Here is a 26,790-nt window from a genome sequence, read left to right on the forward strand (position 1 = left end):
TTGGGTGCATTAGTGTGTCAAAAATGACTTTTTAAAGTCTGTTTCAGTGCAGGGTGTGGGGGCCAACACCCTCCTGCATGCATACAAATTATTTTGTCCCAGGACCTTTGCTGCACCTTTGCACCTCTGTAACCTTCTGTAGCTAAGTTTATTGCCCCCGCCTCATCCACCTCTTCATCCTCCTTCTTTTCATAACACAAAAGACCCCTTTGACCTCTCTGTCCTCCTACTCCCTCCCCACCTTCAGGATGCTTTCTCTTCCAGAATCCATTAGGGACACAAACCCCCAGCAAACACAAATCAGGAAAAAATAAAGCAAATATTTACTCATTTATCTTGAGTAAAAGAGAGAGGGGGGAAATTTTAAAATAGATTGTCTTTGTGCAATTTTCATGCATGTTTTGGAATATGTAGTCCCCCTTCCAAACGGGTTTAAATCCTTTCACTTCTGTCCTTAAATCTGGTAATCTGTGCCAGTGTCAGATCCTTGTTTGTTTATGCCTCACAGCAGCATCCATTATGCGTCCTGCAGAAAAGAAGCCGTCTGGAAGGTGGGGGGAAATGTTCGGAGGGGGGCACAAGAAAAGCCAAGGTGGGGGTCCTGTAGAGTTTGCTGTTTTGTTTAATGGCAAAACAGATTACGGTCCAGGTTGCAACACAAAGCGCTGTCAGCGCACCACTTCCTGTAACCATCCAGGGGGTGAATGGGGCGCAGGACGGGGTCCTCAACAGGGCACTAAAGCGCAGGTGTGTCATGCATAAGGTCAATAAAACATGGGAGGGGGGGGGGGGGGGAGCATACCTGCGCTCATTAACCAGCAACTTGCAGATTTTTTTATTTCTAATAAAATTACCAAAATGTATTCATTTGCAGCAAAGAAAAGTTGCTTTACTCCACAAATGTCATAATGTGAAAAAGAAAAAAATGGAATTATTGCTCCTCTTTGAGAAAGGTGACCTCAGGTCCAGCCTCTGCTCTGACATCACTCACCGCCTCCTGCTCGCCTCTAGAGTCCCATCAAGGCTCCGAGTCTCCTGCTGTGACCGAAGGCGATGCCTCCAACACACCACTCACTCCCAGACAGGCAGGCGCTCGGGACGCATCATCCGCTCCGCTCACGGGACAGCTTTTTATTCTAGCCCGTCCAAAAGCGCGATCATGGCGGAAGAGAGCCGGGGGAAGCGGCGGAAACAAGCCAACCCGAGGAGAAACCGAGGTAAGGGACTGGAAAGTCTCAACAAAGTTGCAGAGGGATGCGGTGCAAGGAGATGTTGCTGCAGAAGAGTCCATCGTTTCTGCTTCTTTGGATAGTTTGATAGTTTCGTTTTAACCCCCTGGAGACAAGCGTTGCAGATTTGCAACCGTTAGTTGCAAATACATACGTATTTCATGAGCATTTTTAACTCAGAAGTACCCCTGAAGGACTTAGTTGTTCGTCAATTTATCAAAACTTATTTTGAGCCTGAGAGGGTTAAGACAAACAATTGAACACTTTGGAGTTTTTACGCACATTGAGTTGATATTTCTGTCACGTTTTTGTGGTTTTCGAGGAGAAACTGCAGAGATAAACTTTTAGTTTGGGTCAGGTTCAGGAGCTTCACACCTGGACTCGTGCATAAACATACATCCTCAGGGCTTCAGGGCTTTTGCCCAATCGTCTCTGTAGATATTTAGACCTTTCCTGCATTTTGCAGAAGTTTTTAAATCTCTATGTGACGTTTGGGTGCAAGGGGTTTGGATCTTTCAGTGGATTCAATTTGTGATTGTATAATGTGACACTTTTTTACTGGCGGGTTTTGCAAATTCACAGTTTAATTTAGCATTTTAATTGGTTTAATATAGATACAGGAGTAATGCAATATATTTACTAGAGCTCATTATCAAATATATTTACTGATAACCAGTAATGATATTAAAACATTGATTTATTTTAAATTATATGCTTTCTCCACTTCAGATCACCAAAAAGATAAATGAACTTTCCCCTGATTTAACTCGTTCAACATTTTCTCTTTTCTCAATGGTTCCCAAAGTTGGGGTCGGGACCCACCTGTAGGTCACCAAGAACCACACACACCAAACTTCTATTTCTGGGAAAGGAATAAATTTGAAAAGCAACTGTTGAAGCAGTGCTTGTAAATGTAAATAAGTGAAGCTAATTTCTTTATGCCCAGGATTATTTAGCTTTTTAAATCATGTTTATGATCCTCAGCACTGAACTCTGGGTTGTTTCTCCATCCTTAAATATGACCATTAATATATATTAAATATTTGTCCTTGCTTAAGTTTTAATTAGTAATTATTACTGATATTTTCTGAAATTTGCACTTAATTGATCATTTTAAACCAGAAATAAAACATTTTGGTTAGCTTATTTTTTTAGAGCATCTTTTGTTCAAGAAATCAGTAAATCACAAATATGAAGGCTTGCTCTTCTAAACTAACACACAACTTTTTGTGGTACGGAGTCAGAAATTTCTCTCGGAGTTTTCTCGTTTTATTCCGACAGCTGTAAAGCTAAGTGGACAGTCACCAGAGTCAGATCCTCTTCTAGCTGCTCAGCTTTAACATGTGCTCGAGTGTACACATGTGCACGCTGCAGCAGTTTGTCAAAGCAGTGGTGTCACACCAGTGTGAAAGAAGCTAACAGCACTCTGACTTATCAGACAGCTCACAGGACAGTTCAGTTCCTTCAGCGGAGAGAGATAAGCATCACCTGCTGCTGGTTTCTTGTTAAATAAAGTTTTGAAAAAGTATACAGTAAAAAAAAAAGGAAATTCAATATACATGCTAAAAAAATCTATATTTATTAGTGGATCTTCTCGTTTTAGGTGCGAGCTGATGTGGAGAACGTGTGTCACACATGCATCAGAAAGTTTCTGCAAATGTGTCTGTGTGTGCATCCTTATGTCACTGCAGAACTGCCTGCATCTGTTGTGTGTGTGTGTGTGTGTGTGTGTGTGTGTGTGTGTGTGTGTGTGTGTGTGTGTGTGTGTGTGTGTGTGTGTGTGTGTGTGTGTGTGTGTGTGTGTGTGTGTTAAAAGCTGCATGCAGGATTTGGAATGTGAGTTTAAAGGTCTTTGATAAAACCAAATAAATTTGGCAGTCTTGACTCATAAGACGAGGATTCTAGGGATCTTTTCCAAACCAGAAGAAAGATGAAAACTCCAGTCTGACTTTTTCTTCTTTCTCCAAGGCGCCTATTGATTATGTCTCTGTCTCCCTCCATAAAAACGTCAATGTTCAGCAACATAAAGCGATGTGAAGAAATTACAACTTTTCATTCCAGAGCAGATTGGAAACAGTCGAGAAAAGGAAACATACATGTTAGAAAACAGGCTGCACCAGTCGATATAGCAGGAAGGTTAGATTTAGTGGGCTTTCTGCAGATTTCTTCATTTTTTTGCAGCTGTGAACGTTTCCAAAAGTCAGTCACATAAATATGTTCAATGGTAATAATAATAATAAATAGATTTTATATGTAACGCACTTTACATTTCAATGAAATCTCAAAGTGCTACAGTAGGAAATCAGAAACAATGTAAGGAATAATTAAAAACAATGAATAAAAACAAATACAAAATAAAGCATAAAACCATACAATGCTAAGTTAACACATGGTAAAACAACAGCATTACCAATGAGTTTGGAAAAGCTTGTGTAAATAAAAATGTCTTCAGATGTTTTTTAAAACATTCAACACTCTGAGGTGCTCTCAATGTTTCAGGGAGTGTGTTCCACAGGCTGCTGCTTGAAATGCTCGATCTCCCATGGTATGAAGTTTTGTTCTGGGCTGTTGCAGGAATTGAGAATTTCTAGAGCGAAGATTTCTTGAGGTGATGTGGATAGTAAGGAGCTCTTTAAGATAAATAGGAGCATTTCTGTGGATACACTGATAGGTAAGGAGACCTAGTTTGTATTTAAATCTATAGGGGATTGGTAACCAACTGAAGAGACTTCAGTACAGGTGTAATGTGGTCATATTTGTGACCCCTTGTCACAATTCTGGCAGCACAGTTCTGGATGTGCTGAAGTTTATATAGGCATCCACTAGAAATTCCAGTAAGTAAAGAATTGCAGTAGTCTAGCCTAGACGAAACAAAAGCATGGATCAACTTCTCAGCATCTGATTGGGTAAGAAACGGGCAAAGTCTTGCAATGTTTTTTAGATGGAAAAATTATACTTTAGAAAGGTGACGGACATGATTTTCAAGTGATAAATGTTGGTCCAGTTTGATTCAGAGATTAGTGGTAGATGTAGAAAATGTTATGCTACTACCTAATATGGTGATATTTTTTAGGTTAGACGATTTTACCTGATGAGGAGTACCAATGAGCAGTACCTCTGTTATGCTGCTGTTTAGCTGGAGAAAATTTTCAGACATCCATGCCTTTGTCGCATCCAGGCGTGCACTAAGAGCAGAAAGTGTAGACGATGAGGAAACTGAATCAATTTTGAGATAATGCTGTGTATCATCAGGATATCCCAAAATTTCTAAAAATATCCCCAAGTGGGACCATATATATAATAAAGAGAATTGGGCCAAGAACGGATCCCTGGGGGACCCCACAAGTAATGTTGTGGGGTGATGATCGTGTCTCCCCCAAAGCCACATAATCAGTTCTCCCAGTGAGATACGACTGGAACCACTGGAAAACGGTTCCAGTCAGTCCAACTTTGGTCTGAATCCGATGGAGAAGAATATCATGGTCCACAGTGTCGAAGGCGGCAGTAAGGTCTAAAAGAACAAGGAGTGAGACAGAGCCCTGGTCAGCAGCCACAAGTAAATCATTAACGACTCTGACCAGTGCCGTCTCCGTACTGTGTGCGGAAATGTAAGTCCCTCTATCATAGTTCAGATACATCATTGGGCTGCATGGTGGCACAGTGGTTAGCACTGTTGCCTCTCAGCACGAAGGTTGCAGGTTCAAAACTCGGCTGCGGCCTTTCTGCGTGGAGTTGCGTGTTCTCCCCATGCATGCGTGGGTTTCCTCCGGGTACTCCGGTTTCCCCCACAGATCACAACATGCCCTATAGGTTATCAATTGTAAGTCGCTTTGGATAAAAGCGTCTGCTAAATGAATAAATAAAAACATAAATAACTGCCAGATAGGGATGGGTACCTTTGACATTTGAATCGATCCGGTACTAATTCCCGGTACCTACGAGTCGATACCGGTACTTAACGGTACCAATTTTCGATACTTTTGAGTGTTTATTATTTTAATTCTCTTTTATAATTAAATATATATTTTTCTCAATATATAACCATATTTGATAAATATCATGATAAATAACATACAAGTTTGTATTTTAACTTCGTCCTTGTAGTTTTATAAGCTGATAATTAAACTGAAGCAAACATCTTTACTGTGAACTAAATTTACTGTGTATCTTCATTCCTTTTGCCGTCCTTTTTCATATGATTTTTCCTACTGGGAAGTTAGAATTTCCGAGGAGAAAGCGAACGCACCATTAGCTGATAACGGTGGCAATGGAAGCTAACATATCAAGCTAACGTTATCTTTAACAGTTTATTTAGCTGCTGGAGCAGATTAAAACGATGATGGATCAAACTTAGATCGTTGTCGCTGGTTTTACCTTCACCCATTCACCCGTCGCATTTAGTAAAGTAAAGCCAAACTTTAGAGCGCGTTCATGTTCTTCTAGTCGGAAATTCGGAGTTCCGAGGAGAAAGCGAACGCACCATTAGCGAAACGGAAGCTAACAAATCAAGGTAACGTTATCTTAAACATTTTATTTACCTACTGGAGCAGATTAAGATGAGGATGTCTCACTTAGATCGTTGTCTGTCGCTAGTTTCATCACCCAGTTACCCATCACATTTAGTGAAGTGGACCCAAGCTTTAGCGTGCGTTCTTCTTTCTACCATGCTTGCTCTGTTTACAACTGGCTCGCAGGGACCGGCGACATAACGCTCTTGCGCATGCGCACCTGTCTTGGCAGTACCGAAACGAGGCACCGTTTGAAATGACGTGAATCGGTGTTCGGTCGGTACTGTGGAATTCGGTCGGTACCTTAAAAAGTACCGAATTCGGTACTCATCCCTACTGCCAGACCTCCCCCATGTCCAGTACATCTAGCCCTCTCCAGGTAAATGTACCCCTAAGGACAGGCCTTATTTAATACAATGTAAGAATCTGGTCTTTGCCAAGTCTCAGTAAGGCACATTACATCAATTTTCATGTCAGTTTTATAAGCTTGTATTAGACTAGATTTATTTGAGAGTGACTGGGCGTTGAATAATCCCACTTTAATACTGGAACAGGGCTTACATTTCTGGAGAGGGCGAAGCAGAGGAAAGTCCACTCCACGCTTCTTCTTCCGTCCAGTTCGTCGAAACAAAGGCAAGGGTCCAGGCAACGTCGATAACGGTCCAGGTAGAAGATTTTCATAGAAAGTTAAAACAATTTGTGAATGAATAGTTTCAGTTTTTGCATTTTAATTCTCAAATATTTGAAGTCATTTTTAGACCATATTACTTTATTCCCTATTTTCCTCTTTTTATGTTTCTTCTGTTTTCTTTACGATGGCTCAGCATCAGCTCGATCAGGATCACATCCGCAGAACTGAACAGACTCCTTATCTGTCTTGCACGCTGTGTTTTGCGTCTCCATCAAAAGCCTCACCCTGTTGTCGAGTGATTGTGTCTTTTTTAAGATCTCCCTCTCTCCATTTTCATCATTGCCTTTCTTGTTTTTTCTTATTTTTTCAAGTGCCAATTTATTTAAACTCCTTTCCCTCTTTTCTTCTTTCTCCTTCATTGATTTCCAAACCCGAGTCTTTGTATGCAGCTGGGGCCCAGCTGTGTGTTTCTGACTGTGCGTGTGCACCGATGTGCACGCATGCATGTGTGTTTGTGTGGGGCTTTTGGGCACTCTGCTGCCACAGTGAGCATGGCACACTGTACACAAAGGACTCAAGCAACAAAAGAAAAAGAGGGAGAAAGGAGAGAGAAGGGGAAAGCCCTGGAACGCCAAGGACCGACATACCCGGACCGTGCTGAGTGGATTGGCCGGCCTTTTTTGGACTGATCCTGCTTTTACAGCAGATCTATTGGTTCAGATGTGGGGTGGGGAGATTGAGACAGCAATGAAGAGCCCAGGCACCACAGTTTATTAGCAGAACTCTTCAAGAGGCTTGGCTCAGGCGTCAGAACCAACGGGTGGGGTGAGGGATGGAGGCATGAGGAGAGAGGAGGATGACAGAGGTGGGGAGCTGATGGAGCTGACAGATCTTTGGAGTTAAAAAAGATCTTTTTGTTGTTGAGAGATGTGTGAGGACAGAGACAGAGCAGGGTGACAGTACGTGGGATAATCGCTGCGTCCTTCCCATGTTCCCACAGCTCCAGTCCACAGATTCATCCCACTGCGGCTGTGTGTGTGTGTGTGTGTGTGTGTTTGTGTGTGTGTGTAAAACACTGTATCCACATCAGTAACAAGAACTCTCTTGATTGAGTCTTTTATATTCACACGTTTAGTTAATTACAAACTCATTCTGATGGTTTGAATGCCGCTGAGGCCGTTCCGTTTCCGACCATGTGTTACACATTGGTAACCCATTGCATTTGGAGCCATTAGGAAAATTGCTGCAGAAAAATGAGGCTTTGCTCAAAAACATTAAAATATTGTTTGAATATGATCCTTGAGCAGAGATAAATAATATTCTAGTGTAGTAACACTACACAGGACAGTAACACAGGACAGTTTCCTGCTCCTGTGCCCTGCTGGTTGAAAGTGGAATTACAGCTGTATTAAACAACCCTGCTGTAGCTAGCGCTAACACTACGCTAACTCAATGAGTCAACTAATACTAAAATAAACTATGAAGTAAAAAGATTCACACTAATGGACAAAAATATTACTACATACAAGTCCAGTAGCAACAAAGCCAGGTCACCATTAGTCCATGATTTTGTAGCCTCCGTTACCTCCTTCAAACTAGTGTAGGTCGCACAGATGTTTACTCTGGTTTTAGCTCTTTGCTTCACCTCCAAAGACATTACTTTCTTACTTTTACTTCCAGGCTCCGCCATGATGCCAACAGAAAAAGCAGATAATTTGCTGCTGTGGCCCCCAGACTCTGGACCTCTCTCCCCCTGAGCCTGAGATCAGTGAACTCAGTGGTCTCCTTTAAAAAGGAGCTGAAAACTCACTTGTTCAAGCTGGCTTTGGAGTGACCTTCACCCCCCTCTCCTTAGTCTGCTCTTTCTACCAAATCTGCCTTTCCCGGGATCCGCTCATTTCCCTATTTACTGTTCATTTTCTCTTTCCCTTTTATCACATTTATTTATTACAGTTTTTTCTCATTTTAACCATATATTTTAATAATTAAAAAAAACCTTTTTTATATTTAAAATGTTTTGTCTTGTGAAGCACCTAGTGATTTTTATCGTGAGTCTTTATATAAAATATTGTTTTCTTTCTTTCAAACTCCTCTTTCTTGTGCATTTTATTGACGCTAGCATTACAGATAACAACCGTAAAGCAGACAAAGAGCGCCTCCTAAGGCACCTACTCACTCCACAAAACTATCAAGTGTGGTTTTTGGTCAGCAGAGTGGTGTCGATTATGAAACTGGTCAAGTTTCAAACCAAACAATCACAGAGATCGGTTTAAAACTATCTATTGTTACTGTGTCCATTCTGAAGTCTGTTTCTGTTTAAAAGTTAGAAATAAACACAGTCCTGAGCAGCTAACAGCTAGTCTAAGCACAGCCAAGACCAAAATGTACTTTTAAAACATCTCCAATTTACCAAAAAAAAGAATGGCAGTTCTTGCAAAAGTTTTTCTCATAAAACTTTCATCATTTGTTATTATTATTTTTATTTAAATGGCTATTCTGGCAGCAGTCTTTAGAAATTCTTGCTGGATTTGCTACATTTAGCTGCTGCTGGTGACATTTATGCAATTGAAGTTCATTTAAATGACTGTGTGATGCAAAACTGGTTGCAGCGGTTTATAAAACCGTGTCTGCGTTGACAGATGTAAAAGTTTGGATATCTGGGCTGTTTTATGATACTCTTTGGTTTTAGCAGCTAGCTTATCAGTTCCTGTTGGACGTATATTCCATTTCTCTGAGCAGAGGCTGTTCAGGAAGCTGTCTGCAAAGAGAAAGATAATAAATATTTATGCTTTTGCACATAAACACATGTAACATGTTAGGGAAGAGTCCCTTTAGCGCACATTGTTAGAAGAGTGACAAATATGGACGGTCCATGAGACCTGAGCTGGAAGTAGAAGGTTGGGTATCTGTCTAAGGATCACAATCTTAACTGTAAGATAACACCCAATTACCACAGAGCTCACGACTTCTGCGTGTGTGTTTAAAGGTGCTTGGCTTTGTTTTTATCTCTCCATCCCACTCTTAACACCCATGGTATTTGTATAAGACACTTCCTATTTCTCTTAAAACCCCGAACGTGAAGGTTTCTAAACTCCAGATAAAACTTTGCCTTATGCAGATGCTTTGTTCTCATTTTTCATCCTTTCTTTGGGAACACCTCACATCATTGGGTCTATTTGTGGATCTTCTTTTACTGCAGTCAGGCTGTTTTTGATAAGCAGCACATGTCTGACAGAAGAAGGATGTTAAAAACGATCCAGCCAGAAAGATTTGCTGCTCACAATTTATAGATGTGTGCTTTTTTTTTTATTATCACACTTCAAATTAAATTTGGAAACCTTGCCTCAGCTGTCATGTATTACAAGGCCCAGATGGGTGGCAGAGCCATAGAGAAGAGGTAAGAGAAGTCGACAGGAAAAAAGAGAGCGGCCTGGCAGGCATGTGGAGCCGGTCAGCTACAAATAGACACACACAGCAGGGTGAATGAGGAAGTTTGACACGTGGTGTGTGTCACAATTTTAGGTTCTGCCTTGATCACCTCTGAACAGCAAGAGAACATCATCAGTAGGAAGTATTGGTCAATTCTTCAGTTTAACGCTCTGTCTTTTACTCAGCTTTTTTCTATTGTACTGTCCTTTTTCTTGCATCCAACTCTGAGAATGTGGCATCTCTAAATTTAAGACAACATTAAGCTCACATACATTATTAGTAGTAATCAGTGTTCAGCTTTGCTTTTGAGGCAAACATGTTAGTTGTTAAGACATTAGAACAATTGGACATTAAGGTGAAACTGAGAGACCATCTAAAAGGTTCAGGATGTTTTTGCAGTTGTTTTTGTTCATTAGCTGATTAGAGCATGACACTAGAATATTGAACCTCTTAACAATATTCTAACTGAGATTTTGATTGTAGGGTTTTCATAAGCTGTAAGCCATAATCATCACAATTATAACAAGGCTTGTAGTATCTGGCTTTGCATGGAATGAGTCTCAGATATTAGTTTTACGGTGAATTAATGGCGTAAATGAACTTTTGCATCATATTCTAATTTTTCATTAATTGTTTAAAACTGTTGGATTCAAATGTTTAATGTTGGAATGCAATGTTTATACATGCTGATTTATAAATATAGTGATTTTTAGTTGTTTTGATTTATGCTAATTCTGCTAATTCAAAAGCAAAAATTGTCTAAAACTGAAAATCTGAAACTGAAGTTTTAATCATCATAATCATGTGAATTATAATCCAAGAAAGTTATTAATTTCATATTTAGTTTTATTGTTGTATTATTTGAAATGTGTCCAGGTTAATACAATCTATAATACAAAGTAAAAATTACAGTATTTATATCAGCTTAATAGTGATGCACCATAGGAATCTTTAGCTGTAGGCAAGGCAGCTTTATTTATATAGTACATTTCACACACAGGAGCAATTCCACAAGCTTGCCAGGAGCAAGAACAAGAAGAACATAAAACATTGAAATCAACGTGAAAACTTTAAACAGCAGATTTTAAAATCTAATTTAAATACACAAACATAATTAGATTTAAGAATAAGATCAAAGGCAAAGTTGAAGGGTGAGCAGTTACAGTGCAGAAGGTACATTCATTTAAATGCTGATGAAAACATGAACGTTTTCAATTTTTATTTAAAAGTTACTAAGGTTGGGGCACATTTGAGAAGCGATTCTATCTGTGTGCAGCATAGTAGCTAACAGCAGCTTCACAGTGTTTGGTTCTGACGTGGAGTTCTATCAGCTGACTGTGTCTTAAGGATCGCAGAGCCCTGCTGGCCATAGATTCAGGATGGAGATCCGACATGTTCTCTCCGGGTACTCCGGCTTCCTCCCACAGTCCAAAAACATGACTGCTAGGTTAATTATTCTGTCTAAATTGTCCTTAGGTGTGTGTGTGTGTGTGTGTGTGTGTGTGTGTGTGTGTGCGTGCGTGTGTGTGTGTGTGCGCACGTGTGTGTGTGTGTGTGTGTGTGTGTGATTGTTTGTCCTGTGTGTCTCTGTGTTGCCCTGCGATGGACTGGCTCTCTGTCCAGGGTGTACCCCGCCTGGTTGCCCGTTGACCGCTGGAGATAGGCACCAGCCCCCACGACCCCGTGACCCTACGTGGACAAAGCGGGTTCAGAAAATGGATGGATGGATCCGACATGTATTTCTGGCCCCATGCCACTGCGCGATTTATAAACTAGTAGAAGTACCTTGAAATCGATTCTGTAGTTTAATGCTAACCAATGTAGAGATTTAAGAACAGGAGTGATGTGTTTGCTTCTCTTGGTTCTTGTTACATTCCCGTGTTTTTTTTTAATCATTCACTTGTTATTTTTTTTCCTAAGTTCAGCACACTCTTCAGTAAAATAATGCAGAAATGTGCAACCAGAACCTCACAGCGTTCATGACCAAAAACGGAGCTGGGCCTGTTAAGAACTCCAAAAACACAAACAGTTCTGCTAACATCTGTGTGATCAGTTCAGTCCACCATCATAAATTCTATCAGCAATCATCAACCAGAGCTTCTATCAGTCCAGGTGAGAGGGATAAACTAAAACTTGGACCAACAAGGCAGGAAATGTTGGTCGGTAAACTCCCTGTACCTGTGATCACCTGGTACCACCTTCATCTGACCTCCTCCCTCCACCCAAACAGGCAGAGATACTGTACACGCTCTCTGTAGGGAGGAGGAAACACATTCCATCTAGGAGAGAACATGTTTCTCTTTCGGTCCACCTGAAACAGTGGAAACATCGAGGTGCTGAAAACATTTCTATCAGTCTAGCTCCCATTTCTCACTCTGGTGCGTTTCCCAATCAAGCACCTAACAGCACCGTCAGTTTCACACCGTCATCTGCCTCTGCAGATGTTTCTCACGGTGGATTCGATGAGCACATGTGGTGAAAATGCATCACAGATCACAAGATTTATGATTTAGACAGGGTTGCAAAAATATTGCATGTTGTTTCAGTCTGTAGCTCAGGCACGATAAAGAACAGCATCTTTGCATGTGAAATAAACACATTTTCCTCTTTTTTTCTTTTACAAGAAAAGGAAACAAAACAGCATGTAGTGGCCCACACTGTTGGTTATCGCCTTGTTTCCATCACGTAGATAGTCTTATCTCATCTGCTTTAAGAATTTCTCATGGTAAATGGCAGCTTTGCAAAATGAAAAACTATAAGGAAGGAGATTTATTAGAGAGGTCAGCAGCCGACAAAGGGGAAGAAGGAAAAAACTTTCAGAGTCAAACAGAATCACTTTCTTTTTCCACCGCTGCTGTGTAATTAGCTTCAGGACCTCAAGGAAAGTTGGGATGTGATTAAACATGAATGGAAGGAGAAATCAGCCTGGCAGCGAATCAGAGGGAAGTTAACGTCACCTAAGTGACATGATGGAGGTGTGAATGTGTGCAGCTCTGATACTGGGACCTGGAAGCCCTTGATGTCTTTCATTGTCACTTTTTACTCACCTCTTTTGTCGTCTCCATTTCCATCAGTTCTGTCCTTTATCGCTGTTCCACTTTTGTAAAATTTCATTCCCTAACTTTCTTCTCTCTTCTCCTTCCAGTCCTGTACAGTCGCCATCACGCGCCACCTCCACCCCCCCCCCACCCCCTACCCCCCCCAAACTCCACGAGCACCTCCCCTGTCCCACTGACACCACACGCTGCTCCCATCCCCCGAAAACCACTTCAAACAGCCAGCGCCATCAAAGACCACAGTCAGCCAGGCAGTCAGCCAGGCAGCAAGTAAGGCAGCCATTCAGCCTGCCTTCTGCTTCGACTTAAAATTACTGTCGTCGCAAGACTGTTTTCCTCTTCTGATACACATCAAAGATCCTCTTAAACTCCCAGAGTTTGCTTTTTAAAAGTTTTTCTTGTCGAGTCTCTTTTTTTTAAATGGACATTTTTTCAGGTTTTACACTTTCTTCCTCTCTTTCTCTTTTTGCCATCCCTCTTTTCTCATACACGGGCGAGGTCAGTAATGACATGCACACGATTCTGCAGCTCTGCTGTCTTTGCATCCTTCTTTATGACTTTAATTATTTCTTTCTGTCCTCCAAGGCTTCACATGCACTTCACTCCACATGTGCACATTAATCAAGCTGAAACCAATATAGAGAAGTGTGTAAATAATATGCAGCAAGGCTCATCTTCTAAATGGGAGTTTTATAACCACAAAAAGACCAGTTTGTTCATGTGTGTTCTTCCTTTTGCATGAGTTTATGGGTCCACTCAGTAGAGCGAGAGCAGCAGGCTGAGGGTGTGATGGCATCTGTGGAACGTTTGAAACCAACACAAAGAAAATAAAAGCAGAATGGCGCATCTTTTCTGTGTTTCAGACCCTTCGAGGTCACATGTGGTCTCTGAAAACCTTCTGGGTCCGTACTGATGCACCTACATTAGAGGATGTGATGTCGGTAAGCGCCAGAGGATGGCGCCACATCTGTATCTTAGCCAGGCAGGAGCTAAAGGGCTCATCTGGAAGATGTGTCACTGTTCTGATTTTATTGTTTCATTTTTAGCTGCTGAGCATTAAGCCGAGTTCTTCAACAGCAGAAGGATTTTAAAGTGTTTCTGTGCCTTTCTGCGGTCGGCTCGTAACCTTTACATCCTCACATTGGTTCCTCAGAAACTCAGCTTGTGTTGTTTTTTATTTGCTTTGACTAATTATACATTTTGGACGTCGGCGCAGTGTGCTTTTGCCTCTTCTAAGAGCACCACATCTCTCAAAATTCCTTATTCATGCCAAGGTTTGGTAAAGACAAGGCCTGTGGGACACTCGGCATATTTGTTTAAGCCTCAGGTCAGATGTTCAGCTCCAGTTTAACCAGATTCCTCACTCAACTGTTAGGCTGGAAAAAAAAAGTTTTATTTAGCTCGTAACTGTTAAAAAAAACCTTCAGAACCTTTGTACCACGACAGGGGAATGTTTTAATATTCAAAAGGAGCCGCTATTGTGTGGTTTGTTGCGCCAGCGTACAAAATAAGGAGCCACATCAGAAGGCTGGGTCATTTTCATGTGCAGGATGGGGGGGGGGAGAGGGAAAAACAAATTTGGAGGGGGGGGACGGGGTATTTATAGAGTGGTGTGAGAGTCTCTGCAATGACAGGAGCCTAATGAAGCAGAGTTTGGGTTTTGATTCACAATGCGGTGAGCGTGTGGGTCCCTATGTGACCGTTACTGCATTCCTGTACCGATCCCTTGGCACACGGAAACCCGAGCGGGGCCACAGGAGGAGGCTGAGGGCCAAGTCCAAATAACGCGTTCCTCTAACCGAGCTAACCTTTCTCACAAATACGAGTCTCGCTTCCACTGCAGCAGATGATGCACGCCCAGAGCAATGGCACTGACACCGTCTTCTTATTCATGCAACATGTGTGCAGCAATTTGGTGCGTTTGCCTCTAATTGTGAGAGACGCATGGTGACTCCGTCTGAGGAGTACTGCATGACATCTTAGGGAAGTTCAGAATGATGCTGTCGGTGTGTCTCATCTTTAAAATGAACTTTTTCCTCCTAATATTGAAATAAGTACAAATGACTAAAACAAGGCAGAATAAAACACCACTCTTGCAAGTTTGTGAAGCTCAAAAGTAGAACAATAAAGCCACTAAGGGTTTTCCTGTTCACTTGAAAGGTGTGTGTTATTCAAGGTAGCATTTTCTTTAATGTCACTGTGGTGGTCGACAGGACAGGTAAACATGCTGGCAAACATGCTTGCAGCAGCACACAGGAAACCTCTGAAGGAAGACGACAGGCAACCACAGAGTCTTTCTGCACACCTCGTCGCTCTGACCTTACCTCGTTTTTGCAAAGAGGAAAACTGATTGCTTCATTTCTGGTGATTCTGTTTCTTGAACAGCTAATTGCTACACTTTAGAATCAGAATAAAATGTGTTATTATTGTTATTTTTTTTCATAATAAATGTTTGTTTTTTTATTTAGCAGAGAAACCTAATTCGGCTATGTTGTGATGCATCAGAAACCGTGTAAATTTTGTTTTTTAATCTATTTTCATCCCTACAGTAAAGCTCATTTAAAGGGGACATGATATGAGTTTTTAAAATAAAGTTATATTAGTTCCATTGTCTATAAAAACATGTTCATGAAGTTCACTAAATCCCATAACTCAGAAAGCAATTTCAGCTATTTTAATCTCGACAATTTCAGTACCTTCCAGAATGAGCCGTTTCAGGGCTCAAGCTGGAGCTGGCCACACCCACCCATCCCTCGCTCAAGACTAGTTTATACTTCTCCGTCAGCAGGTTTGTTCTCACATGAACACAAATTGACGAAGATGTTTTCCTTATTAGAGCCCTGCACTGAAGCCCTAGGCCCTCGGGTTGGCCCGGCCCGACGGCCCTCAGGCCGGACTTCGGGCCAACGACTGTGTAATTACCTCGGACACGGGCCGGGCGCCTTTATTTTTAATCGAATTCATAAAAAAAACTGAAACACAAACGCAGCAGTAGAGCCCTGCGCGGGATTGTTTTCTTCATCCCGCTCCTGCCCGCTTCCGCTGAATTTCTGACCATTACCGCCTGCAACCGCAACGTGTGTGTTACACTCCCGCCCGCACCCGTAGCGTGCATGTCTACTATCGCGTCAGACCCGTGCCACAACCCGTGCACGCGCATTGGGTCCACAGCGCGCGTGTGAACGGGACTCGCGAGCGAAAATATACATGGCAGCGCGCGCGTGAACGGGATTCGCGAGCGAAAATATACATGGCGAGAGGTCATTTGTGCACTGAGAGGGAGCAAACTGTGTCTGTGAGCGCACAAGGATGTGCACAAGTGACAAACCTGCGTGCGCGCGTTGCCAACGAGCACACGGCAGAGGAAAACGTGCGCTCGGCAGCCTCTGCGCGCTCGGTTTCCAATTCCGCTCGCTCGGCTGTGAGGCCTTTTGGCACTCTGGAGGCGTGGCCTGTGGCAGATCTTCCCTGTCCTCTGATTGGTTAGTTTACCCCGCACTTTACTCTCTACCTATCTATATAAAAAAAATCTGAGATTCAGCAGTTGCTGTCATAGCTCAGCTGGGAGAGCGGGTGACTCTCACTCTGGAAGATCCAGGTTCGAGTCCGGCCAAGGAACATAGAGTTGATGTCATTATTCTTTCCTAATTCCTGTGATATTATTTTACAGTTGTGACCGTTCAACTGTCATTAAACGTCCAAATGTTTGCTGGCCAGTGTTTTAAAAAGTGCACATAAGCTAGATGGTTTTAACCAGGTAAAAATAGACTTGTGGGTGTAGGTATGCTCAAGTTTAAAAAGTTCTTGCCTCATTAATGTATTGTTTTTTTTTTGCTGGACCAGAGATCGCTTGTGGTAGCAAAAAACTGCGCATTCTGAATATTTTCTGCAACTCTCACTTTGCATTCAGCGTACATGCGTGGAATGGCTGTGTTCGAAAAATACTTGCAGCTGGAAAACTCGTAGCGCAGATCCAATGTTTTTATCATTTTCTTAAATCCCACTCCTACTGTTCGCACGGGACACAAATCTTTAACCAAGAGGTACGTCACTGCATCGGTCACACTATTCCATCGTCTGCTGTCTCTGCCGTAAGGAGTGAGTTTTGTGAGTGTTTCTGTTAGCGTTTGCTGCCAGGAAGAAGCACTAGCCGCTGCCGCTGTAGCCGCAGGCTTTTTAGCTTTAGCTGCCAGCTGGCTCTCATTGTATTGTTTGGGATGCCTTCTTTTCAAGTGATTAAACAAGTTTGTGGTGTTGCCATCACTTGCCTTGACGCTCTCCTTGCAAATGACGTTTCGCTGCTCTTTGTCATCTGGTGAAAAACCAAACCAGTTCCATATAATGGACGAGGCGTTCCTCTTCAGAACGAAAACCTCATTGTCGCTCTCAGCCGCGGCCGAAGCCATGTTTGTTCACACACAGGTGAAAACAAGATGGACTCTAATATATTACTATGACTAACTCTGATTGGTTAAGGGTCAAACAAAGGTGTGTCATTCGCCTGGGGTAAGTTCCCTTTTCATTCAGAGGCAGAATTTCAACAGCAGAGCTGTGAATCGTGATAAAAAGGTCTCTCAAAAATGACAGACCGTCAGATTTGTAGATCGTAAAACGGTCTAAAATCGTCATATCGCCCAGCCCTGGGGTGAGAATTTGTCCCCTGTAACTAAAACCAAAATGTTCTTTATGAGAACACACTGAATGCTGAGAAACCTAATAAAAATCCCTTAAACATTACATACAGTGACCAACAAAGTGCATTTGAGCAAATACTAGGAATCACATGGCCCTCTTTTTGTTTTTACACTTCTTCATCGGCTCATATTTTACAGCTTTGCGGTGCAATTAGGCCATAATCTAATTGGACACCTTTCCTGTAGGACATTCTAGAAAGTCTAAAATGTGTCATTTTGCTTATTATTTATAGCATGACATATCAAAGATATGCAGCATGCATGAGTAGAGTAGGTGGAGATGAGACTTCTACAAGATAAAAAAAATGTGTTTATGGTTCTAGTGGTGAGATAAAGAAAATGTCAGATAGAGAAAAAAAGCAGGCGCGTTGTTATCCTCTCAGTTTCATCATGAGGTAGATGTGTCTCTCCTTCCATGTTCAGCCTGTACAGTAAGTAAGAGCTTTGTTAACTGGTGATTTTACTGTATGGTCATTTGTTTGCTGCTGTTTTAATCTGTTAACCTTTTCAAGTCACACTAGGGCCACTTTCCACGAAGAATGCGTGGTTCTCTGTTTCAGCGCCGTGATGTGACACGTTGATAGAAAGTAACAGATGAGCAGAGCTGATATCCATCGATTCTCAGATGCCTCTTGCCCTTTTCGGGGCAGCCATCTTTTGCAGCTGGTGTCACTGAGGGCATTATTTTGATTTGCATCCTCCGAAATAGCTTTTGTATGAAAATTGAAACTAACGCCAACACATTACAGTAAAAAGCACAACCTGTAGATGGATCAGCTTTCGTGAGCATCATTAGATCTCTCAGTGGCTTTGAAGCTAATAAAAGGCTCAGAGGGGTCTGATTCTGTGTCACAAGGGCTGTTATTGAGCAGATTTGTTCAAATTCACAAAGGTGAAAGGGTTTTAGATTTAAAGATGAGTTCTTTGTAGGCAGATTTGTGCTGTTTTTCACCTCCCTGCAGATCTGCATGAGGCCATAGCTGTGTGTTGTGTGAGATCAGACCCTCAGACGGGGGTGATGTCTGCTAATGAGGACATCTACAGAAGCTACTGGGTGTGTTGCTTTTTTCACTTTCACATGAATCCTTGCTGTTGGGTTTGTGTTCACTATGTTTCTTTGCTTGTCACGTTTTTTTGCCTTTTTGCTTTTCATCTGTGCGCCTGTAAGTACGTTTGTGTTGAGGGAATTTCCCTCTGTAATGTGTGTTTTCACAGGCGGAGGATTTGTGTCAGGGACAGTTTGACACTGTTGTACTCTGCCTCTTCTTTCACATCATCTCGAATACCTCGATCCGCTCCTCTCCTCCTTTATCATCTTCATTAATGTGTGTGTGACTTACATGCTAAACATGCACTGGTGCACGCTCAAGCTGCGCCCATCCCTCCATGTAGCCTGTATGGTCTCCATCACAGTGTTGCACTTTCAGTCTCACGGATTCTTCGCAGAAGCAGTTTGCGATCACTGTGTGTGTATGTGTGTGTGAGTATATGTGTGTGTATATATATTTATGTGTGTGTGTGTGTGTGTTTATATGTATATATATATATATATATATATATATATATGTGTGTGTGTGTGTGTGTGTGTGTGTGTGTTTATCTGTATATATATGTGTGTGTGTTTATGTGTGTGTATATGTGTGTATATATATATTTATATGTGTGTGTGTGTGTGTGTTTATCTGTATATGTGTGTGTGTGTTTATCTGTATATGTGTGTGTGTGTGTTTATCCGTGTGTGTGTGTGTGTGTGTGTGTGTTTATCTGTATGTGTGTGTGTGTGTGTGTGTGTGTGTGTGTGTGTGTGTGTGTGTGTGTGTGTGTGTGTGTGTGTGTGTGTGTTGCCAACAAGCTGCACCTGCAGAACTTAAACCTTCAGCTTACAGCATTTGTGGTTTTTTTTCCACAAAGATTTAACCAAAATGCTCTCTTCCTTTTAATAACCATAAACAGCAAAGCATCACCACTCTTTTGTTAAGATCAACAGTCGTTTTCATTTAGATGGAATCCCGGCATATCGTGGAGATAGATGAAACTCAGTCAGCTCGTCTGCAGATTTTGCTTTTTCAGTCTTACTCTGGATGCAGGTACGACTCAAGCAGAGCTGGCCAAGGTGCCGGAATCTGAAGGCATCATCGCCCTGAGAGGCAGTGTCATGAGTTGCTGCTGCTGAGATGAAGCAGATCAGGTGGGAGGTGTTTGTTCTTAGCTGCCGTCCTCCCCTGAGTCATTGTGAGAATGTCAGTCAGCAGGTATGAGTAGGACAGCAGTCACTCTGAGAATTTTAAATGTTTTTATTCCTGCGTTGTGTTGAAAGACAGAGATGGTGTCTGTCGGCATAAAACTCACTCTGGATATGAATGTGGACCTGCCTCGTCTGCTCTTGTAGGTACTGTAGAGATGACACTGCTCATCTTCCTGTTCTTGTTTTGTGCTTAACGTGTGGGTGTCGGTGACCCTGGTGTGGTCATTAATCCAGTTCAGAATAAGTTTGTGTGTCTGTGGGACCAGCAACGTTTTACCAACGTGGAGAAAAGCCTTTTGTCTCACATAGAATGTAGAAAAGTTTGACCTTAATATTATCATGTTACATATTTTGTTATAGATGCTAAATGCTTTTAAAAATGAGGATTTGTTTTAAATTGCTTCTGTTGGATAATCATATAATATTTTAGTTTTAATCTTTAAAGTTTCTAATTTGTTTTAATTAATACTTTTAAATTATTGAGCCAAACTCACTGATCGCCCCTTTGCACATCTATTATTTTATTTTGGATGATTTAATAGTTTGTAAATAATGCAAGTTATTTATTTTTGTACATCAAAATAGGAACTCAGCTGTATCAGAATTATTGCATATATATTTAAAAGTTTACACATTTAACAAAATTCCAAGAATGAGTACAATTCTTTTTTATTTTAATTTTCTGAGTAAAATGTGGATCTTTTACATTATTTTTAAGTATATTAGGGAGAACATAATTTTCCAGATTATTATTATTATCATCACCATTATTATTATGTTGGATAAGCAGAAGGCCAACATTTACACAGAGCGGTAAATTAAGTCTGGCCTTGTTTGTTGCCGTTTAAAACCAAATGAAACAAACAAGGTAATTCTGAGGTAATTATTGCATGCTTCCCATTTAGCCGCGTAATTACCAAGCCAATACCAAATCACATGTGTGCATCGTAAAATAAACTGCAGCTCAGCTTGCTGCTGCTGCTGCTGCTGCTGCACAGTAGATGCCCTCTGGTACATAAAGCGTGCCAAGTTCGGCCAGCGCCGCATCTGGATTTGTACAGAATCCATCCTTTTCCTTCACTTTGTGTTTAACTCTCTCGTGTGAGCTTTCTTACTGTGTCCCAAGTGTAAATGTGTTAATGAACGTATTTTTGAAAGTTTGACTCAGTTATGTAAATACCAATAGAACTACTTTGGTCATCAGATTTTCAGATCCCACGTCACCACATCACAAAAATGTCACTGTGCGTTAAAATAGCACATCTCTTGCTTTTATGACTGAACCCTAAAAACAGGCTTCTGGCAGGCGGGTTGTGAGGTTTTAAAGATGTTCTGTTGCTGTCGGGACAGGAACGCAGCAGACAGATTAAAACTGGTCCCAATTATTTCATCTGTTCCTGTCAAACTATCAGAAACAGCCCCAGAAGACAGGGTGATCGACGTCGTCAAACATGATGCAGCACACTTAGGTTATTAATGTCTGAATGTGGGTCATAGTCTTCACACACACACACACACACACACACACACACACACACACACACACACACACACACACACACACACACACACACACACACACACACACACACACACACACACACACACACACTTTTCCTCTGCTCTAATTTTCATCTTTTCATGACTCGCCCATATCCATGTTTAATCCCCTCTTAACCCTTTTTACCCTCAAAACTCTCCCTAACGACCCCTCCATCCAGCTGGGGAAAAACCTGCATGAAGGATGAAGTTTTGCTCAAAATAAATCAAGATAATGAAAGCCATCCATGCTTCGCGCCATTTAATGACAACCCACATCGACCCAGTGTCACTCACTGTCATGAAAGAGAAAATTAAAGCCAATTTGGGGCCTAATCCAGACCAGATTCCCCTCTCATTGTGCTCCATCATCCCAGGAATGTCAGGCAGGGCTGGCCTGAGCTCCTCGGGCTTCGCTGCGTTACATCATGGCGTTTTTGATGACCAATTTCACCCCCCATGAGAACGAGTCATTCCTGCCTTTGTTGGTACGCTCAGCGGAGTGTGCTCTGACTGCCAGGCCCCGGTGAATCACAACTCTGTATTTTAAATGGGGGTTCAGTGAAGGTGCAGCAGGCTAAGGAGCCGATGCAAAGCGATACCTGAGTGGGAGTTAAATGTTTAGTTGAACAAACTAGCGAACAATAACCACACACACTGACTTGTGACTGTTTTCTGTGTTTGTGATTGTGGGCCGCCCCCCCTCTAGACCCCTGGTGCTCTTTCGCCATCAGACTGAGTGTTTCTGTCTTCTCCATCTAAAACTGATCAATCAGTCGTTATAAAAAAGGAGCTGGCCTTTTTTCATGTGTGCTGTGAGTTGTAAGTTGTGTCTAAAAACAGAAATAATAGTTCATTTACTCCCCCCGCCTGTCAGGGCGCAGTCAGAACTTCATGATTATGAAAGAAACCCAACAGCAATTGCTATTGACATTTTAATTGAAAAACATTGATTTTGTTTTGTGTGAATCTTTTTTTCTCAGTCTGATCTTATAAAAATAAGACAAAGAGGCACTTTGAGTTGAGAGGAAAACGTAAGAAGTACAGCGGGTTTCTGTTGTTTTCAAACTTTGTTGCAACAATCAGAGATGTGATTTTCTTAAAGACGGAGAACGATGATGCCAACAGAGCGATAGGAAAGCTGCATTCTCAAAAGAAACATTTGGGAATAAGAGCCTTTAGAAATCTCGGGCATGTGTTTGTCGTTTATTGTCTTTGTCGTGAGAAAAAGAAGAGCAGCTTCCAGTTGTTGCAGCAGTTTGAGTATTTAGAGATTATGGGATGTTTATTTTATTCAGCTGAACTGTTGTTCTGCTGGATTATCTAAATGTTGTGTTCTTGTATAAAAACACAAATCCAGCCAAAATGAGCACATTTGCGTACTTTATGATGAGCCTTTTTCATTTTGAGCAACCTTTTGGTGGAGAACGTTTCAGCTACAAAATCTTAATGAAGCACAGAAGATGAAAAGATCATAATAAAAATTGTGATCAATCTAAAAACAATCACAATGTTTGAATAGAAGTTGAACGTTATGTTTTAGGACTATAACATAATTTTTTATTCACCTTTCAGCACTTTTAATAACTTTTTTTTTACCAAAATGAATTCCATTTTTAAAAATACGAAAATGAAAAAATAAAGAGAAAGAAAAGCGACAAGGGGAAAAAGAAATGAAAAATAAATCTAATGGATTAACTTCTGATAAAAAAAGTTAAACAAATAAGAAAAAACACTTTTGTGGATTTTTCTTTATATGGCCACTGATAAATTAGGATTTAGTTTTGAATGAAGAATTAAAAAAACACAGAAAATATAAAATAGATTTTTTTTCTGAAAATATAACAAGCTTTTTGACCAGAAAAGCACATTTATAGTGACTTAGCAACACTTGAAAATTTATTTTGTTAATGTAATCGTGCTTACAAAAAAACCCTGCTTTTCAGTAAAATTTGATATTTTTAAATAAACCTGTTAGTTTAAAAAAAAACAACCACATTAAATATTAAACATGACCAGAATCATATTAGCTTGTTAAAGACTTATTTAAACAGTAGAGAGAGAGAAAACGCTCAAATGGAAGTAAAAATAAATCATAATAAAGTAAATTCTTTATTCTTAAAATCACACGTGGAAATGTTAGAGAATTTAAAGTTTTGTATATTTTTTGTTTTATCCTCCCTGTTTGATTTCAGTTCCTTGTTTCTTTTTGTCGTTTCTTGATCGTCCATGCAACTGGGATGTTTATACTAATCAACACACACATTTTATTTTAAGAAAAAACTAATACATGAAACTAGACTTCAGTAATGACAATATGTTCATTCACGTTCAGAGTTTCCTTTTACAAAGTCTATGAATTAAAATCTAAACGAGCAGGTCTTTCTGTTACAGTGGACGCTGAGCAGGTGAGCTCTGTGGGATCGGAGGAAGAGGATGAGGCGGGTTTGTGGAGCTTCGAGCCCCAGGACTGTAACGAGAGCCCTGACAAGGCGAGCCTGACACCCAGCGAGGCAACGGAGGAGCCCAGCAGCCCCTCGCAGTCCACACGGCCGTGCAGCCTCAGCCCTGGCAGCAGGACCTGCTGGGGCGCGGTGGAGCCAGAGGCCAAGGCGGAGGAGGACGCCACTGACAGGGACGGGCACCAGGAACCTCTGAGGATGTACTGTAAGTTCTGCTGTAAACAACTTTATTTTCTGATGCAAAAAACAACCTTTCCTCATGACGCCTCTCAGACCTTCACGTTGACTCCTTGTGAAACAGAGCCTTCCCTACAAGCTGCTCCTCTTTTCACTCGTCTCTTTGAAAAGGCTGCTTTCTGAAAGCATGACAAAAGAACTCATCCCACACAATGTCACAATATTTCCATGCATCAAAGAGGTGACGTTACGGTACTGAAATCAGCGCCGCACGATGTGAGGCTTTCTCTTTTTATTTAGCAGAGATCAAAGGCTCGCGCGGCTTGCCTACTATAACAATCATTTAGCTTCCTCGCCTCTCTTGATTTGGACTTAACTGATGAAGGCAAAGCTGAGTTTTTACAGCCCTCCACCACACAGGCTCTTCCCTTCACCACATTAGAAACAGCTCAGAGGATGCCAACATCTGCAAACATTTGAAAAATCTTCCTCAGAGTCGCTGTAAGCAAAGCTGATTGGCCCAACTTGTGAAAGGAGGCGCCTTCTCCTCTTTGTGTACATCGTGGGCTTCGTCTCTCTGCCCGCCCGCCCGTCTCTCAGCCCAGCAACACAAATCCTTTAAGTCTTATTTGAAATCTGATCCACCGGCTCTATAAATTTATTGTTTTATGTCATTTTTTTAAACAATTCTGTCCCGACAGATTCAACCGCATGGCGTTGTTTTCTCTGCACATACGATTGGATTCACAAGCGAACAAAGCATGCACGCTCACACAAACGACAGAGAACTAAAACAACCTTAATAACCAAAAAAATTACTGCGCAAACAACAGCAACCAACCAGTCGACCACAATAACTCACAAAACGACACAAACACTTATGACTCAGCGATACAATTTCATTAAATGACATTTAGAAAAGCCACAACTAATGAAAACAAGAGAGTCTGAAACACTGCTGCATATTTGGTGCCATTCTTAGTCTTCAGGAGCTTGGCAAGTACTAAAAGATCTTTACATTTCTTTTCTTGCTCTTTAGGTTTTTGTTTCTCATCTGAGGATAAAGCTCCTTGGATGAGAAGCAGCATATAAAAATAACAATAATCTATCATTTTTTAAGCATCACGGGTATAAACTTTAAACTGAACAGCCAAAAATGGCTTTTTGATTTATTTGATTAATGTGAAATTTTCAACTAATCACTTTTTTAAAACACAGGTTACACAAAACTGTTTATGTAAGGACTGATATGTTTGTTCTTTGTTAAAGGGGATTTTTCCTCTCCACTGTCCCCGCACCTGCTTGCTTAGTGTCTCTGACACAAGTCAAGGACTCGATGCAGTGCTGGGGATTTAACTAACCGGCATAATGAACTCAAGTCAATGTATTGATAAGTAGGTTCAGCAGGAATGTTTACTTAGCAAAGTGCCTTGAGTTGACTCTTGTGGTGAATTTGCACTGTATAAATAAACTGAAATGTCTGACTAAATGCAAAAAAAGGAAAATCAACTTTTCCTGCAGCCATTTCAGTCACAGTTTTTGCCTTTAAAGCAACCATCTATGCATCCAACTATAAGGCGAGCACTTAACTCCGGTGCCACCATTGCCCCTGTAAAGCAAACAATAAAATTGAGTTTTTGCATGTTTTGGAATTTTGATAGATGCAGCGAACACATTGCATTTAGAAACATTTTCACTTTCTTGTTTATGTTCCCTGTCCTTCAGGTAAGAACTCAGGTTCCCAGAATGCTTTGGATGATCTAGATCACTATGAACTTGAGGCCAATTTGAGGAAGGCCTCCCCCTCAGCTAGTCTTTTGGACCACCTGAGCCATAACGGGACGTCGGCGGTGTTCCATCCGAGCATCAGGCAGAATGAGCTTCCTGCTGCCATCTGGTCTCCAGGAGCCCAGTGCTTCTCACCTGAGAGAGCAGGTGAGCGAATATCAAAAGCTGCTTTCAATATAATATTTTCTTTTTAAAGGAAGACATTTGTGGTTCATTTTAAGAAATGCTGTTTAAGAAGCAGACAGCAAATGTCTGTGATAATGCATGTATCTGATTTTATATGCAAATGTCGTTCTGAGAAAGCAAATTAGTGGCTTTTCACATCAGGTTAAGCACTGAAGATTCACCAAAAAGTTTTTCAAAGCAATCAAAATTTCCTGCTCACATTTAAATGTAATTCTTTTTAATTTAATTTTATTTTTTCTCACATTTAACTCATCTGTACATGCAAAATTTGGTCCGTGCATGAAATGATTGAGTAGTGTGAGCAAATGTGCAGAATGTGATGAAAGAAAAGTAAATATCAAACAGAATTAAATTGAAATGAATAACAATATTGAAACAATGTTTTCTTGACAGTTTTTGTGAACTATAGAGCAATGAAACAGAGATGTTATGGATGTTGTTACAGGGAAATGTTTTAATTTTTTTTTTTTTTGGGAGAAATCAAAATGAAACACAGAAGGAAACACTTCCGGCTCTTGGAGAGTACAGACGCTTTTTTGTCCTCTCCCTCCCTTTTTATCCCAAGACTCTTTGTCCTGTCTGTGCACGGCGCTTTCTGCGTTTTTTCTGGAAACTGGAAATTATTAAAAATGGATCTGGTCAGTTGGTCTCTCAACACGATTGACAACATTTTTTCAACGATGATAACGGGAGAAGGGGCTCCCGGATGCTCCTCTGGGACAGAGCCAGCTGGGTATATCATGGACTCCTGGAAACAATGGAACCTGATGTGCCTCTCTCAACTGTCTGTAGAGGATTCTGAAGATGTTTGGATATTCGTTGTTTTGGTGTCGGGATTCCTGCTGT

At 41.2% G+C, this 26,790-nt stretch overlaps 1 protein-coding gene across 2 annotated transcripts in view; it reads left to right on the top strand.

Annotated features, from left to right (window-relative positions):
* The first annotated feature begins 974 nt into the window (after positions 1–974).
* Positions 975–26,790, top strand: part of LOC107385334 (zinc finger E-box-binding homeobox protein zag-1) — a 34,255-nt gene continuing 8,439 nt past the window's right edge. Inside the window, exons 1-3 of one of the 2 annotated variants that reach the window (XM_015959149.3) lie at positions 975–1,217; positions 23,726–23,998; positions 25,696–25,905. In XM_015959149.3, the coding sequence (XP_015814635.3) occupies positions 1,160–1,217; positions 23,726–23,998; positions 25,696–25,905 (541 nt within the window). In that variant the 5' untranslated portion in view covers positions 975–1,159. Of the gene's footprint in view, positions 1,218–23,528; positions 23,999–25,695; positions 25,906–26,790 lie in introns of those variants that run through there. The other variant, XM_070549373.1, reaches the window with a different exon arrangement.

Source organism: Nothobranchius furzeri, chromosome 3, assembly GCF_043380555.1.
Source record: "Nothobranchius furzeri strain GRZ-AD chromosome 3, NfurGRZ-RIMD1, whole genome shotgun sequence".
In the NCBI taxonomy this organism is placed as follows: Eukaryota; Metazoa; Chordata; class Actinopteri; order Cyprinodontiformes; family Nothobranchiidae; genus Nothobranchius; species Nothobranchius furzeri.